The 15,132-nt window shown below is 35.8% G+C and overlaps 2 protein-coding genes across 5 annotated transcripts; one reads left to right on the forward strand and one right to left on the reverse strand.

Moving 5' to 3' along the window:
- Nucleotides 1-407: 407 nt before the first annotated feature.
- LOC141828574 (transmembrane 9 superfamily member 1-like) lies at nucleotides 408-6,004 on the reverse strand. Its single transcript, XM_074716027.1, has 12 exons — nucleotides 5,774-6,004; nucleotides 4,380-4,572; nucleotides 4,192-4,296; nucleotides 4,022-4,039; nucleotides 3,841-3,929; nucleotides 3,581-3,730; nucleotides 3,102-3,236; nucleotides 2,855-3,021; nucleotides 1,982-2,076; nucleotides 1,393-1,766; nucleotides 927-1,200; nucleotides 408-832 (listed from the first exon to the last, which is right to left on the reverse strand). Exons 1-12 carry the CDS (start codon nucleotides 5,870-5,872, stop codon nucleotides 765-767), a joined length of 1,767 nt encoding a protein of 588 aa, XP_074572128.1. The 5' UTR covers nucleotides 5,873-6,004; the 3' UTR covers nucleotides 408-764.
- Nucleotides 6,005-6,880: 876 nt separating this feature from the next.
- Nucleotides 6,881-14,971, forward strand: LOC141828575 (oligoribonuclease-like). 4 transcript variants are annotated; one of them, XM_074716028.1, is made up of 9 exons: nucleotides 6,881-7,067; nucleotides 7,689-7,812; nucleotides 8,000-8,134; nucleotides 8,413-8,489; nucleotides 9,545-9,626; nucleotides 9,707-9,762; nucleotides 11,418-11,504; nucleotides 12,619-12,709; nucleotides 14,655-14,971. In XM_074716028.1, the coding sequence occupies exons 2-9, from the start codon at nucleotides 7,701-7,703 to the stop codon at nucleotides 14,777-14,779; spliced, it is 765 nt and encodes a 254-aa protein (XP_074572129.1). In that variant the 5' UTR covers nucleotides 6,881-7,067; nucleotides 7,689-7,700; the 3' UTR covers nucleotides 14,780-14,971. The 4 variants fall into 4 exon arrangements, with proteins under 4 accessions (XP_074572129.1, XP_074572131.1, XP_074572132.1 ...); XM_074716030.1 differs by having other exon boundaries at nucleotides 9,545-9,620; XM_074716031.1 differs by lacking the exon at nucleotides 14,655-14,971 and adding an exon at nucleotides 14,388-14,598.
- Nucleotides 14,972-15,132: the final 161 nt, after the last annotated feature.

The raw sequence follows: 15,132 nt of genomic DNA on the forward strand, positions 1-15,132 counted from the left end.
GTACCATTGGTCGGGGACATAAAAATTGGCCATTCCTTGACCGAGAGGTAACTATGTATTTGCAATAAGGGTTTTTTTTTTCATTTAATGTAATAAATTGACGAACAACATCATTCAAGCATATAAAAGTTTTTTTTTTTTTTTTTTTATCCCCGGGACAATAGTACCATGATAGGATCAAACAGTAATTTTTATCACCCAAGCACCTAACATAATTTCTTCCTTTTTCACTTCTTGATTTACTTGGTAGCCGGTGAAAAACTTCTATAGGACCGAATTACGATCACCTCCAAAGATAGTCAATGAGGTTAACTAGGATTTATTATTATTTTTTCACAAGGTTTTTTTCTTCTTCAAATTAACAACATTACATTGAACCAGAAAAAACTGATCGAACAAGTACCCTGTAATATAACAAAAGAAATATAATTATGAGGAGCAATGAGTACATATAAATGTTATAGAAACAGGCGCTTAATGATCGTCCAAGTACATCAAAGGTTAACTTTTGGCTAAACTAAGTACAACCATCGGCTATGTGACTAATGCACTTTGAAAAAGGGAACATTCATCGAGTCCAAAATAGAAATCGAACTAGAGTAAAAGAAAGTCGAAAGAAGATGGCAAATTCCTCCGTGCGTTCTTAGAGAGCATCATCAAATCTTATCAGAATCTGTTTCTGGGAGTGAAGTTACGAATTTTGAGGTTCCAAAACTTTGTAGACCAGCACATGCCATAACATTCGATCTGCTTTGCGTCTGGGGCTAGTCACATTTTATGTTTCTGTAAATCCTTCTCACAAACAAAGTAGAGCCGAGGTACCCCACAGCACCTGAGAAATTGAACATGAGTGATGAAAACAGCGATTTGGAAAACGTAGAGGCACATTTTAGATTTGATGCAAAAATTGCTTGATGATGGCTCACCGCAAAGGATTCCTAAGCCCAAGCAGAACATTAACGTGTAGCCAAAGTAAAAGCTGGTCTGGAAGAAGCCCGACATCTTGGTCTTCATATGGTAGTAATATATAGAATAGAGGTACACATAGACAGCGGTCGAAGCAGCAGAGAAGAATGAAGTCCACTGCCAGTGATAGTTCTCGGCATTTAGCAAGAAATATGCACCGACTATCGTCACGCAGATGGTGACAATTATGAGGATCAGGAACACCAGTAGCATAAAGCCATACACATAATACACCTGCAAAAAGGAGCAAATTATCAATCAGATGTTTCGTATCTTTGTTTCTGCAGATGCTTGATTTTGGGCTAGCAAAGTTATAGGCACCTAAGAACTTATAGATCCTATACAACATGAATACACTGGAAGAGCAACAGGAAAGAGCACCAGAGTAGTCAATATGGCGAGTGCTACAAAAGCGGTGTGGGCTACCTTGTAATTCCAGAAGGAGGTGAACACAAAATACATCTCGATGAAAATGCTACCAAATGGAAGCAATCCTCCCATTAAAGAGACAACCGAAGGGGTGAGATACCATTTCTTCTCAGGAATAGGACGAGGAATGGTCTTAACACGGCATGGATTGTTTGGTGAACCACTCCAGTTCCTACCCACAACAGTGCCTAGAAGTGCCAAGGGAAAAGAGATGAAAGCCCATAGTATGAAGACAACCACCATTGTCCCAAACGGAATAGCTGCTAATGATCCATAAAATATAGCAATCGTGTTGAGTATGAAACCAATCCCGAAACACAAAAATGGAAACAGTGATGCTGTCACAATCATTGCCTTTATCCAACTTTTACCTGTCAATAAAATCAGGAAAACTTTAGAAGACATTTTCAAAGCTTGCAAAGGAGAAGGTTTCTTTTTGAGATTCTTTATTGTGTGTGTTTGTCTTCTACATGTGGGTTTGCAGAAGTAAAAAGATCTGTAGCGCAACAAGGTAGAAGCTTTCCAAATCATAGTACTAAATTTATTACAAGGAACTTGAAAGGCAGACACACGAAAAGAACCATACCACCGTTACGTGAGTAAAGCCCACCACTAACATAGCCCGAAATGAAAGAGGTGAGTGCATAGCAAACAATGAACGTTGTAATGATTGATCCTCGCCTGGTCAAAATACATGGTTAATAAAGAAACTCTGGATCCAGATAAGAAAGGCTAGATAATGTCAAGCATCTTCAGATAAAATATTATTGTAAAACAAATAAGCAGAAATACATAACAAAGAAATTGTGATACTATATCAACAAGGATCAATATTGCTACCAAATCTGTTTCCAATGTACGAAGAAAAAAAAATGCATTTTTCAGGACTGTTGCAGTTCGAATCATTTTTCAGTATTACTCATAATAGCATATGCCAATTCTTCTTGTATGTGTACTTTGCTATTAATAAATGATCAGTAATAGATATTAAAAACATAAATAACTATTTCCAGCAACAGATCTCAAAAATAAAGAATAATAGGATATCATCCTTGGGTTTGCATATGTATAGAAGACTAATTAATCAACCTAAACCTAACAATATAGACTAAAATGCCTCACTCTTAAATAATATAAGAAGCATGCTAGTGAGTCTGGAACTGCCAAATATCAGCACCTCCAAGGCAGAAGAACAGTATTCAGTTATATTGGTGATGTGATCTTGACACCACTGCCTTCAAGTCCATGATCCCTCGCCTAATCAAATGTACTACCATAGTATTGACCATTAGTGCAATTGATCTGTTTGATTATTCAAAATTTTCTAGCAATATAAATAATGTAAATTAACTTTGAATTAGTAAATGAAGTTAAAAGTTTTCTAGCGATATAAATAATGCAAATTAACTTTGAATTAGTAATGAAGTTCGACTAAGCAGTTAGAAAAGTACAGACATACCCAATGTATAATGTTCCAACAATTGCCAACAATATCACCAAAAGAACAAGTGTTGCCAATTGGGCACCTGTACCAACAAGAGCAGAAAGAAGAACCAAACTACGAGGAGATCGAAAGACATCCCCATGAACAAGTTTCCATCCAGATTCTTCATTCACATCTCTCTCCTAAAAACAAATGAAATGCATAGGATTTTTAGAAGAGATTCTAAAAGAGAGAAAACAAGGTGAGTTCAGTGAGTTATTACCAGAGTTTCAAGGTCATCATCTTCACGAGCATATTTAGCATAATCATTCCTGAGTGTTCTCATTAATATCATAGAAACCAGTCCAGTAAGGAAAATGACCATCATGAAAGAATTGAAGATAGAGAACCAGTGAATCTGTGCAAGGAGAATTAGTAATCACACTGAATTTTTAAGAAAATTTCATTCATATTTTCTCCAACATTCTGAACACCATATACTTATGGGATGAATGCTGTCTTGTATGATGCAACGTATAATATTAACAATATTTACAAGGTATGCTCCAGTATTAACATAGACAATCATCATTCCAGCAGACACTGCTACAGTGCCATAGGTATGAAATGATATTCAAAACCAAGGATCACCATAATATAAGTAATGTTATGTAGATAGGAAATCAGTACTGAAGTTGCACAGTAAGACAAAACAACAAAAGGAGGTCATGCTAACTGCTAAGTAAATTGAAATTGAATTACCTGGTGTTCAAAGAAGGGGTAATCCAAGTAAACTTCAAAGCGGCGGGCAAATGTCACATTGGTGGCCTCCCATTTTACTGAATATGTCATATCCAGTTTTTTCCCTTCCAAAAGTTTACGATTTTCTTGAGTGAGATTGACATGAATAATCTGCAAAAGAAGGTTCAAGAAACTGATATTCATACAAATTTTGACCAAAAAAACACACACAGAAAAGTCTTCTACAACATGTAATCATAAAGCACCAACAAACTACCCACCTGATCCTTGTTATATTGGATAAGGATACTTTTATGTGTGAAAATGTAACTTTTATCTTTGTTATTCTTGTCAGTCTCCCCAACAAAGCCTGGGTAAAATCAGAAGCTATAAATCGATAACACAAAAGCATAAACAAACAATCTGAAGCATGCAATATACATGAACTGGGAAAGAACATACCCCAAAGAGGCAAGTCATCTACATCATGCCCACGAACAATGAAGAACAAGGAAATTAGGTTAAGGTGAGTCTCAGAAAATAGATGAGCACATAGGCAAGAAAACAAAGGCTGTTCACAGTAGGGATTTATAGAATTGAAAAGATGCAAATGAATGATTGAATTAACGCACCTATGAATAATTCAAACCAATATGAGTTTTCTATAGCATCAGTAAATTGCTTTATTTTTGTGGCATCAAGCTCAATTGTGCAAATGGATCCCTTTTCAACATTTCCTGGCATATCAATTTTCAGGAAATGGTCAACCCAATGGCGAGCAGAACAATAGTAACATATTCCAATAGAGAAATCTGCATACTGTTAAACTTTATCTGGATTTGGCTGTCAATCAGTTCATTTCCACCTAGGACCTCTCCTAGCCCACCCCACTTATGTGCAGGGTTCTCAGATGGCCGACAGAATGGAAGGCTGTAATAGTTGTATGTCTCTTGAGGGTTATTGTAGGGACCAACTTTATTTACCCAGAGTGTGACCAGATCATCAGTTTGGTACTGCATGTGAATTGATAACAATGTGAAAACTAAGAATAGAAATATTATTTGCTACTGAAAGATATAGCAATCGGAAACTATTCTATCCAGGTCCTGGAGTGTGACCAGCTCTTCAGTCTGGCACTGCATGGTTATATCACCGGCACATGCAACATTGTTAAATTGACAATCAAACCTAGGAAAAATTGAGTCAAGTTCATGGACATTTAAACACCACATACCAGCACTAATAGCCAAATCAAAGTAGAAAATTTAATGTCAGAGAAAGCCAGCATATATGATCAATTATTCAATGGAATGAGAGAATTGTGAACCAGATATTAAATAAAACATTTCTTCCATAGCTAAAGTAGCGACTGTTATGATTCTTGTAAGTTACACAGCAAAGTTCATCAATCTTTAAACTAAGATTCTAAATAGATAAAACTAGAATACACTTACTATTGTTACTCATGCACTCCATGTTTTCTATTTCAAATATACTTACCTCAGTGTGTGCTTCCATAGACATGGAACATAGTTTTGTTGGAGGTGAAATTGTGTAACAAGTGCGAACAAGTAAAATTTATCTAAATTTATTTTTGTTTACCCATCAACAAGGCAAAAGTCTTTCTCTCTTGTCAACTTACACGAGACAATAATCCTACAAGGCTATATGCAAGTACTTGATCAATGTGACCCGTAGGGATACATAAAAAGTGACATAAGCTCTAGATAAGCAAATACAAAATCCACTGAGTCAGAAAGAAGATAGCCCAGGATGTGCATATGCCTGCTGAACTTCCATAAGATAAATGCAACTTCTAAAAGAAACAAAAACAAACTTTTCAAACTGTTATTTGTGGGCATGGAGAAATCGATCAAGTTACATTCGGATATCAACTCTCAACTTAATTATGACGTCTAAGAGCTCCTCCATCCAGCTCAGTCGTATGAGCCAGTTATAAAACGCCCTCCAGAAAACTCCAAACATAGCGTTTCTTTTTTGTCAAACCAGGAAAAAAACTAGTCTCGATGCGAACCTATGGTCGAAGAAACAGTTCATACGGAGGAATTCAGCCTAGATCTGCACTACAATCAACAAAGGAAAGACCACAGTAGCTAATCGTAGATCATCCGTTTTAGTAGCGCAGGTGTTCGACGAGATCCCGGTGACCCGAACGTTCAGATCGTCAAATAAGAAACACGATCCGCAGCATACCTTGTGGTCCGATTCGGAGGCAACAGCCGACGAGGCAAGGAGGAGGAGGAGAAGGGAGGTGACAAAGAAGGGAGGAGGAGATCGGGCGCCGTGAAGCATGGCCGCGGCTGGATCTGGGGGCCGGAGCACGGTGGGAGCCGGATTGAGCGAGGCTCCTCGTTGGATCGAGCCCTTTCTAGAACGCACCAGCAGAGCCGAGTCCTCGAATAGGGCACTTCGATTGGGCTCCTCGATCCCTCCTCCTCGAGTAATTATCAGTCTACGCTGACTTGCTTAAATAGGCGGACGCAAACCTCGCAATGTAATACTTCTAACGAATATGGAAATATTTCATTTCGCCCATTTGAGTTTTCTTTTTTCCAAATGCCCTCCTACAGTTTGTCGGGTAGAACCTCCTACTTGCCTTATTTTCACATCCCACCCCACTTCATGAGGAAGATTAGAGAAGGATTTTGGATGGAAAAGAATGAAAAGGTAACGATATTTGGGCACTAGTATTCAAAACATGGTGACATTGAAGATTCCTCCATCGTAGTCAATTGGGTCATGAGATTGATCGTGTCAAATTGTTGGGGTTATGGATTTCACTTTTTATGTTGAAATGGTGACATTGAAGATGCTCCGAGGCATAGTTGAATTGGTTACTACGAAATAAATTTGCTGAAGTAGACAAGAGTCGAATGTCAACGAAGTCGAGACAATGTCTTCTTCCATAATGGTCAGTTATAGCTTTCTGATTTATCTTCTCACAGATGATCATGAGATCGATCTTATAAAATGATAGAGTTTATTTTTATTGAAATTGAAATATTGAAGATGACTAATGAGAAACCTACTTATAATTTAAATAAAATATTCTTTAGGGCAATTGCCCAATAAAATTCTAAAATAAAGAGCAAAAAAAAAATCACTCTTTTTTCACTTATAAAAAAGAGTGCTTGGTATTTTCTAAAAATATTCAAAATTTATATAAAAAATATGTTTTAAGAAATTGAAAATCAATTCTAGTCTCCACGAACCAACCCGAGAAATTGCCGGCTCAGACCGGAAGTTATAGAATAAATCGGATCGGCGCACGCAGCAAAAGCGAGAACCCTACTCGTGCTCCAGCTGTCCTAATCCTGAGCTCCGACACCCGACGGCATCGTCGGCGACCTTCCCTTCTCCTCTTCGCGCACGGAACACCTTCCCCGCATCTTTCAGTCTCGCAGGAGAGGATCTTCTTAGGGCTTTGCGGATTCATTGACGGTTCTTGTCCTTGGTCCTAATTCCGTGGAGATTTGAGGCGCTCTAGGTATTATTTTTCTCCAGACAAGTATTTTGTCTTTGATCTCTTAGAAGATGGGATACAAGCTTTTGTGATCTGCCGTTCGTGATTTTGATTAGGATACGGGGTGTCCTGATCGCCGGGCGTTAGTTTAGCCACTGATCTGGGGTAGGGTTGGATTTTTTTTTTTTTTTTTTGCTATGGATCTCAGATTGTCCGGATACTAGGACAGCAGTCATGATGTAGTATAAGTTCGTTAAACTTCCGTGATTATGAAAATAGAGAATACGGATGGTGTTCTAAGACACTTCAACTCCCTTTGGTGGCAGCCTTTTTTCCACGAAAGAACTGTTTAGGTTTTTTTTTCCCCATACAATTAGGAACTACATCTGTGTTTGCTGGTTTATCTCTGGAGCGTACCCATACCTCAATTTCAGGACGCTAGGATGATGCCGTTCAGATTTCAACACTTTTTCCTCTTGTTAGATGCTTTAACTAGTTGTTTTTTTTACTGCACGTGATTTTATGCTTGAAATTGCGAAAACACAAATGGATTTCTTCACATTTTTTTGCTTCTAACATTACCATCGTCCTAAAACCATACTATGTTTCCTGAATTAGATAAGCATACTTTTCTTTATTGTTTAGGGAGGTTTTGAGATGAGCAATCTTTCAAATCTTTTCTCTATTCTGAAAGTGGATGCTGAAGATGATAAAGAACAGATAACTTCTATCACAGTTGCCAAGGATGCAAAAAGGGATAAAAAAACAGGTATTTTCTTTGTTATATATAATCAAAATTGAGTCACTTCAAATATAGCGAAATCAGTATTCGAATACATTTCTGGAATGTTTCTGTTTTGTGATGATAGCCGACCCCACCTAGTAGGATAAGGCTTGGTTGTTGTTGTTGTTGTTGTATCTGTTTTGTAATGGAATTCCAGTACTTATCCTAACAGATGTAACAAAGGCTAAAAACCAAATGCCAAGGGAAAATACAAGCACAAGAAATGATAAAGTAGAACAACAAATGCTTCCATCACCTTCACAAGACTACAGAATGCCTCTTGTGTGGATTGACTTGGAAATGACAGGTATGAATTTTAATAATTGGTATGCTGGACGTTGAAAGGATAGACATTGGTTAGTTGATTGAGTCTAATATGACAATGCTTGTTGGTATTAAGTACATTCACAGGACCAAGTGATGGACACATATGTGACATTTGCGCTCCTAATGCCTGCTTTTTAAAACATATATAAACAAGAAATCAATTCTTAATCATAGCTTGCAATTGTTTTTTTTATGATTTACATAGTGCATAGTCTGTCAAACATCCAGAATTTGATCTTTTATGACTTGTTTACACAGGTTTGCATATTGAGGTTGATCGGATATTGGAGATTGCGTGTGTTATAACAGATGGTAAATTAACCAAATCAGTTGATGTGAGTTCTTTTCTTGTTCATGCATCTTTATGTACCTATTTTAACTTTTTTATTTGCCCTTTTGTTCTGCTATGTCTGTCCTAATTGATAAAACTCCATAAGGTAAGGCTATTTCTACGTTCTCTTTGTTTGCATTTTTGAACTAGAAATATTAAATTAGTTTCAACAGGATTCCATATATTCTGACAGCTTGAAGTTGAAACAAGTCTATATATGAAATTATTATATTGTTACTTTGGATACATAATTTGTAGATGCAGGCCTGTGTGAGCACCAATGTGGTTAGAGTCGTTAGATATTAAATGATAATCATCTTTCTGCAGATTATAGATTATTGGAAATCTTTGAGAGCTCTAAAACTCCATCTATGATATGCAACATTTTCTAAGCTGATAATAGTTCTTATTATTATTTGAAAACTACTATCTTTCTGTTCAATTTTTTTTTTTTGGGAAACAGAAGGCAGTTTGCCTGCCAAATAAATTAAAGAATGCACAAGAGTCTCATCAAAGTAGCTACAATAATTGTATAAGAAAATGTTCTTTATTATAGTTCAGTTCATTATTCAAACTGAATCTTGTGTGGCTTTCTCGAGATGTTAAACCGCAAAATGGATTGTTTCTGTAAACAATTAACCTTCTACAATTATTGTTCCTAATATCATTTGGAAGTTGTATTGTCACCTTTGTGAATGTATATACAAGTGACATTTGACATTGGATTGTTGCCTAAATCTATATTTTCGTTATGAAATAAGTTTGTCTCTGCTTGCTCTCTCAGAGGAGTTTGACAACAATCTTTGATGCTTTCTATGTGTACCAGATTATCGATCAATTATTTTCTTACAAATAAGGATCTCCGAGCTGCATTCGCTCTAGATCTCACCATGTGGATTTTGTTGTTTATTTATCCCCTTCTTTTTTAGGGAACAAGGATCTGTAATATTCTTACCAAATATGTTTGATGGAAACATTTTTTATAGAACTGGCTGATAGGCCCTAGCTTCATTCTATGAGCTTTTATGCTGAATCAGTTTAAATCATTTCTATATTCAGGGTCCAGATTTGGTTATTAAACAACCAAAAGAGTGCTTGGACAAGATGGGAGAATGGTGTCGTGATCATCATGCAAGTAGTGGTATCTGGCCTGTTGTCCTTTAGTTTTGTTCTCCTCTATTTTCTTATAAAAAATTGGGAAGTTAATTGCTATTCTTGCAGGTTTGACAGATAGAGTGTTAAAAAGCACAGTAACAGAAGCAGATGCAGAAAATCAAGTATGAATAATCCTTTAAATGTTTTCCTATTACTTGCTTGTAGTCTTCCTCATGTCAACAACAAGCAAATGAAGGTACATATAACCGTATTGCTATAAACCAAATTCACATAGAATAATACCAAAAAAAATGTGCTGGAAGGGATTAACCCATTTCATGGATATTTTCATTTGGGTATATTTGGACTAGGAAGCTATGACATATATTCATTACATCATAAATCAACAACCAACCTCCATTTCCACTTTCAAGGTTTAGCTTGAATCAAACAACAAACTTCTTTAAACACACTTTACATCTTGACGCCTGTAGTTGCATTGATCCTTTGTTGTATAATACTGTATCAGCATACTGTTGGTATTGTTCTATGCAAAGATAGCATCCAACTGAAAAAGGATACAGTGCTGGTTGGGCCAATCCTTATCAAACATGTTTATGGGCATTTATTCATATTGTTTGTTTATGATCACATAATTGATTTATTATCCCTAATGATTAGTCAACTAGGACAACACTAGACATTTTGTCAAGGTTTGTTTGGTGTTCTGTTCATCTGAAAAGTCTGTTTGAAAATTTTGAAAAAAATGAAACATAACAAAATTAAGAAGCATATTGTTCTCATAGCTAAATGGGGTTGGCTACTTGATACTTTTCAATGCACCAACTAATTAGCTTTTCCTCCATGACTACATTATGATCTTTTCTTTTTTTAAACCTACCTGTTATATTGATTGACAACATTATAGTTGATACATTTTTTTTCTGCATACCAAAAGTTTGCCATGCAAATGTTGGTTTAAATAGCTAGTCTCAAGTGCATTTTTTTAAAAAAAATAAAGCATTTTGTTTTTTATTTCATAAAAAGGCACATGAATCACTTGGATTTGTTTCTTCGATAGCAGTTCGTCATGAGATGTGAATTTTGACAGCCATCTTGTACGATTTCATTTCTTCTTACTGGTTGGTGCTAATCAACACCAAATTTTACAGACACATAATATGTTGTCTGACTCTAAAACTTATCATTCTGGCCAGCCACAATAACAGACACTGGAAGGCCAGAAATATCTTTCCATTAGGGTATTATTCTTCCTGATTGGTGCGAACAAGCACAAAGTTGATACCCAGGTTGACACTGAAACTTTACCATTTTTGGCGTTCCATCAATACCTGGTCAGTATTTTAGAACTTGATGGTAAGGTTCTAACGTATTAACAATGCATATCTGAATCCACTACACATGAATCTAGGACTTCCATTTCAGTGGATCACACCTTTTATAAATGCACTTATTATGCTAAAGTTCAAAGTATGCCATCTTATGTAATGATTGCAATCAGTAGCATATAGTGTTGAATTACTGATAGTTTCTGTATTTTTGTTGTTGATAGAACTGTTAAATTTTCTGCCAAATAAATTACATAGCACACATGTTGTGGTACAAGTTGTGACTACCAAGTTTGTCTTGTTATTTGGTCGATGTGTATGCAAAATTTTCCATGCTGATTCATGCAGCTTGAGTGGCCAGCATCACATGTATTTTCTACTCTCTCGCTATATGTCTACGTAGTGAGTGGAATGAATTTTTGGAACGGGGGCAATGCATGTTATCTATTTCTTGCATCTTTGTTGAATGATCAATTGACCAATTGCAGGTTATAGACTTTCTGAAGAAGCATGTGGGTTCACAAACTCCACAGTTGGCTGGAAATTCTATTTATATGGATTTTCTCTTCTTGAAGGTTAGAACATCTCTTCATTTTTATTACATGAATGATTAAACTCAGCATTTATTTGTCACTATCTTGGAAATGTGTGATACCATGGGGAGGTGGGACTGCCAGTAAGGTTGATTATGAAGGCTTTTCTCTTGCTTTTCAAAATTTGTGTTCATATATCAATAAAATGCTTCAAATATCAAATGCACAATCCTACCACGTCTCACTCCATATTGTGTTTTACAAGTGTTGCATTATTTTTAAATATTATTGTTGTTCTTATTGTTGAAAGATTTCATACTAGTAAACCTTTATCTGAAGTACTTTTGATCTAATTCTTAACGAATTGACTAGCAAGAAGGATTGCCACTTTTTTTGCCTTAGGTTGGGTTCACCTGCTAATGGAGGAGAGGAGAAAACATCTTAGGATCCTGTTTACTTCATCTTGGTTGACTGAGAGGAGAGGAAAGGTAAAATTACCTGACGTTCTCTACCTTCTGACGCTCATCAATTGAGCTCACCCTAAGCCAACCCAGGCCCAACACTACTCCAATCCCCTTGCTTTCTAATGCCCAGCATCCCCTCTCTGCCCATCCAACACTCTCTGATGCTGCTGTTCACTGACCTTGTCTGACAACCTCCTCAATCCTAACCTCTCACTCCCCACACAATGCCAACCTCGCCTGTCACCCCATGTCACTTGCAGGGAATACCTTCCATGAAGACCATCCACCTCCACCTATTTTTTGGCTCATGTGATGTTGGTTTAAAAAGGCTCAGAAAACGGAGATCTCTTCCAGATTTTACTTGTTTAAACAAGGGAAAGCACTTTGAAATTGGAGCTCTCCTCTCCTTGCAAATTCGTGCGGCTAAATTGGGCTTTAAGGAAGTGCTACAACAGGTAGGAAATAATCTATTCTAGTTTTCTTGGGGAACATCTTCGTTTGATTGAAGCCTAAGCAGTGTTCAACTTTAAAACCTCCTGTTCTGTTTCCTTATTGAACAAACTAATATGTTAGATATATCTGTCACTGCCTTGTAATATCGTCAAAATCTCATTGGCTTTTCTTTAATGCCATTGCATTTTATCGCACAAGGAATTAGTTTATTGTCTAATCATTAAAATGTGATCTGACAGAAGTATATGCCTTCTCTGGCTGCCATGTTTTCTCATGTGCTAGTCGATGTTAGCAGCATTATGGCTTTATGCATCCGTTGGTTTCCAAAAGGTAATGCATCGGATACCATTTAACTGTGTTTTATGCATCATATTATTTTGGATATATATTTTTTCCTTTTACAATTTAGATGCTTCTGAAAGCATGATTTTCATGCCGATGATGATAATGTTCAATCTCATTCTGTCTAAATGTTATAATAAGCAGCTGATTTATTCTGTGGAGAGGTAAATCACGGTGAATGCGGGACTGACCAGGGCAGTAGTCAAGATTCATAATGCATATGCATGTGGTTCAATGAAAATATTTGTCTATTTAATAAGCACAATTCATGATATTAATATCGTAGCCAGTAGGAGATCTATGTAACCTCCATATAGGATGAATTGGAATAGGTAGGAAAATGTGAAAAGAAAAGGAGAAAAAGAAAGAGAAAACAAAATAAAAGTATCTAATGCTTGAGACAAGGCAGCAAGTTCAAAATTTGTTAATCTATACTTCATTGAGAATATCAATACATATAAATTTCTTTGGAGATAGTAAACAAATTGAATTCTTTACTGAATCAATATAATCCCAATGATTTCTCATAGTTCTAAACTAATCTGTTAATTTATGAAGATTAATATATAACATTCTATATCTATTATAAGTGTATTAGCACGTTTCAAATTTGACAAATAACTTTGTATTATTGATATATAATTATCAATAAATTAATATCATATTTTGTAGTTATTGATTGGAAATGTTATATTAATATGATCATAAATTCTATCTATAATATGTTCAATATTTAATTTAGCAAATATTTTCAGATATTTAATAAAAGATTAAAATATAATAAAAAATTTTATGATTTAAATATAAAAATTATTAACATCCAATAAATATCAGCCCTTTCTCAACATTTCTTTGTTGTTTGATCCAATAGTCTTCCATTAGATCATAAGAGATCTGATAAATACTAAAATATTATAAGGCAAAGATCCATTAGATAATGAGCTCTAGCATCCAAGACATTTTTGGCAATGAACCAACAAATTACGGCATTCTTGCCTATTCTTTATGAACCAGTGTGTATACATTCATGTATGTATAAACTACTTCCATGATAAATGCCTTGTGCAGTTTTTTTGTTTGTTTTTTTTAAAATGGCACTGTCTCCATACAAATTTGAATAGAACTTAGAAAGGGGATGACTCATGGGAATGAGACATACTTTTGTGGACCGTGTACTTATACATTAGTGAGGTAATTGTAGTAAGCAAAACAACTCTAGGAGTGAGAAATGTAAAGCACACCTACTAGTGCCATCTTGAGGAATTTCATATTTCATATTGTTATTGAAAGTTTATTAAAAAGCTTGTTGTGTTCATTTTGTGTAATATTAATTTGAAACACTAATCACGTAGTAGGTTGTCAGAACGGATATATTACAACCCAGCAATTTCAAATTTAAACACGATTCTGTCATGAATGTATGCTTTATGCAACTGTGGCATATGTGGAAATGGTAATACTAACATCATTGGAACAACCAGGTTTTGGTTTGTTTGTGTACTCTGAATGCATCGTATCAAACTTTCAGTTTAGTTCAAATGGTGAGCTTCTGCAGGTACCTAGGGGTGCCACATGTTGGATTTCTGAATTTTTTGTTACACTTTGGATGATAAACAAGAATCCCTACCTACCATTGCTGACTTAAATTGTAAAATATCAATTTCAGATGATAAATGGATATCAGAACATGCACGTATGATTTAAACAGGTAAAATACGTGGATACTTGTAGGTGTCTGCAATTGTAAGCAAATCCTTACTTAACCGAAACTGACTATAAGCATAATCAGGCATTCAAAATCCGACTTTAACGGATTGGTATAGACTGAAACTAGATTATTGGCTACTGTTTGTCACCCCTGTTAATATGACATTCTTACTTTCCAAGATCTGATTAAATTTCAGAAAATAAGATTGTTTCTTTTATGAAACAGAGAAGAAAAATGCACCGGAAAAGGCTCAAAGGCATAGAGCTATGGATGACATCAAGGAGAGCATCAAGGAATTAAAATATTACAAGCAAGCCATCTTCAAAACACCAAACAACGCCAAGTACTGATACTGATAGTTTGTTTAAGCCATGCGTTGGAGGGGAGAAATGAAGTTATTGGCAAGTAAAGGAGTCTGGTACCCAGATGCTTTTTTGGGATCCAGGAGAATGTTAATATCACAAAAAGGTTATTTTGGATCGTTTATATATAGATTGCTGTTGTAATGCGAATCTGAATGCTATGGAATAAGAAACTGTCATAATAGAAGGTAGAATATGCAACATTACGTTGCTAATAAACGTTACAGCTTTTCCTGATGCGCAACGTTAAAATATTCTAACACTGACTGGCGTGTAATGTTGCCATGCACAACGTTAGCGATGTGAATCATGGTTAACTGGATTCCAAAGTTTAACATTAC

The sequence above is a fragment of the Curcuma longa genome, chromosome 4, assembly GCF_044706935.1.
Source record: "Curcuma longa cultivar G26 ecotype Majalengka, Jawa Barat chromosome 4, ITB_CL_G26_1.1, whole genome shotgun sequence".
NCBI lineage: Eukaryota > Viridiplantae > Streptophyta > Magnoliopsida > Zingiberales > Zingiberaceae > Curcuma > Curcuma longa.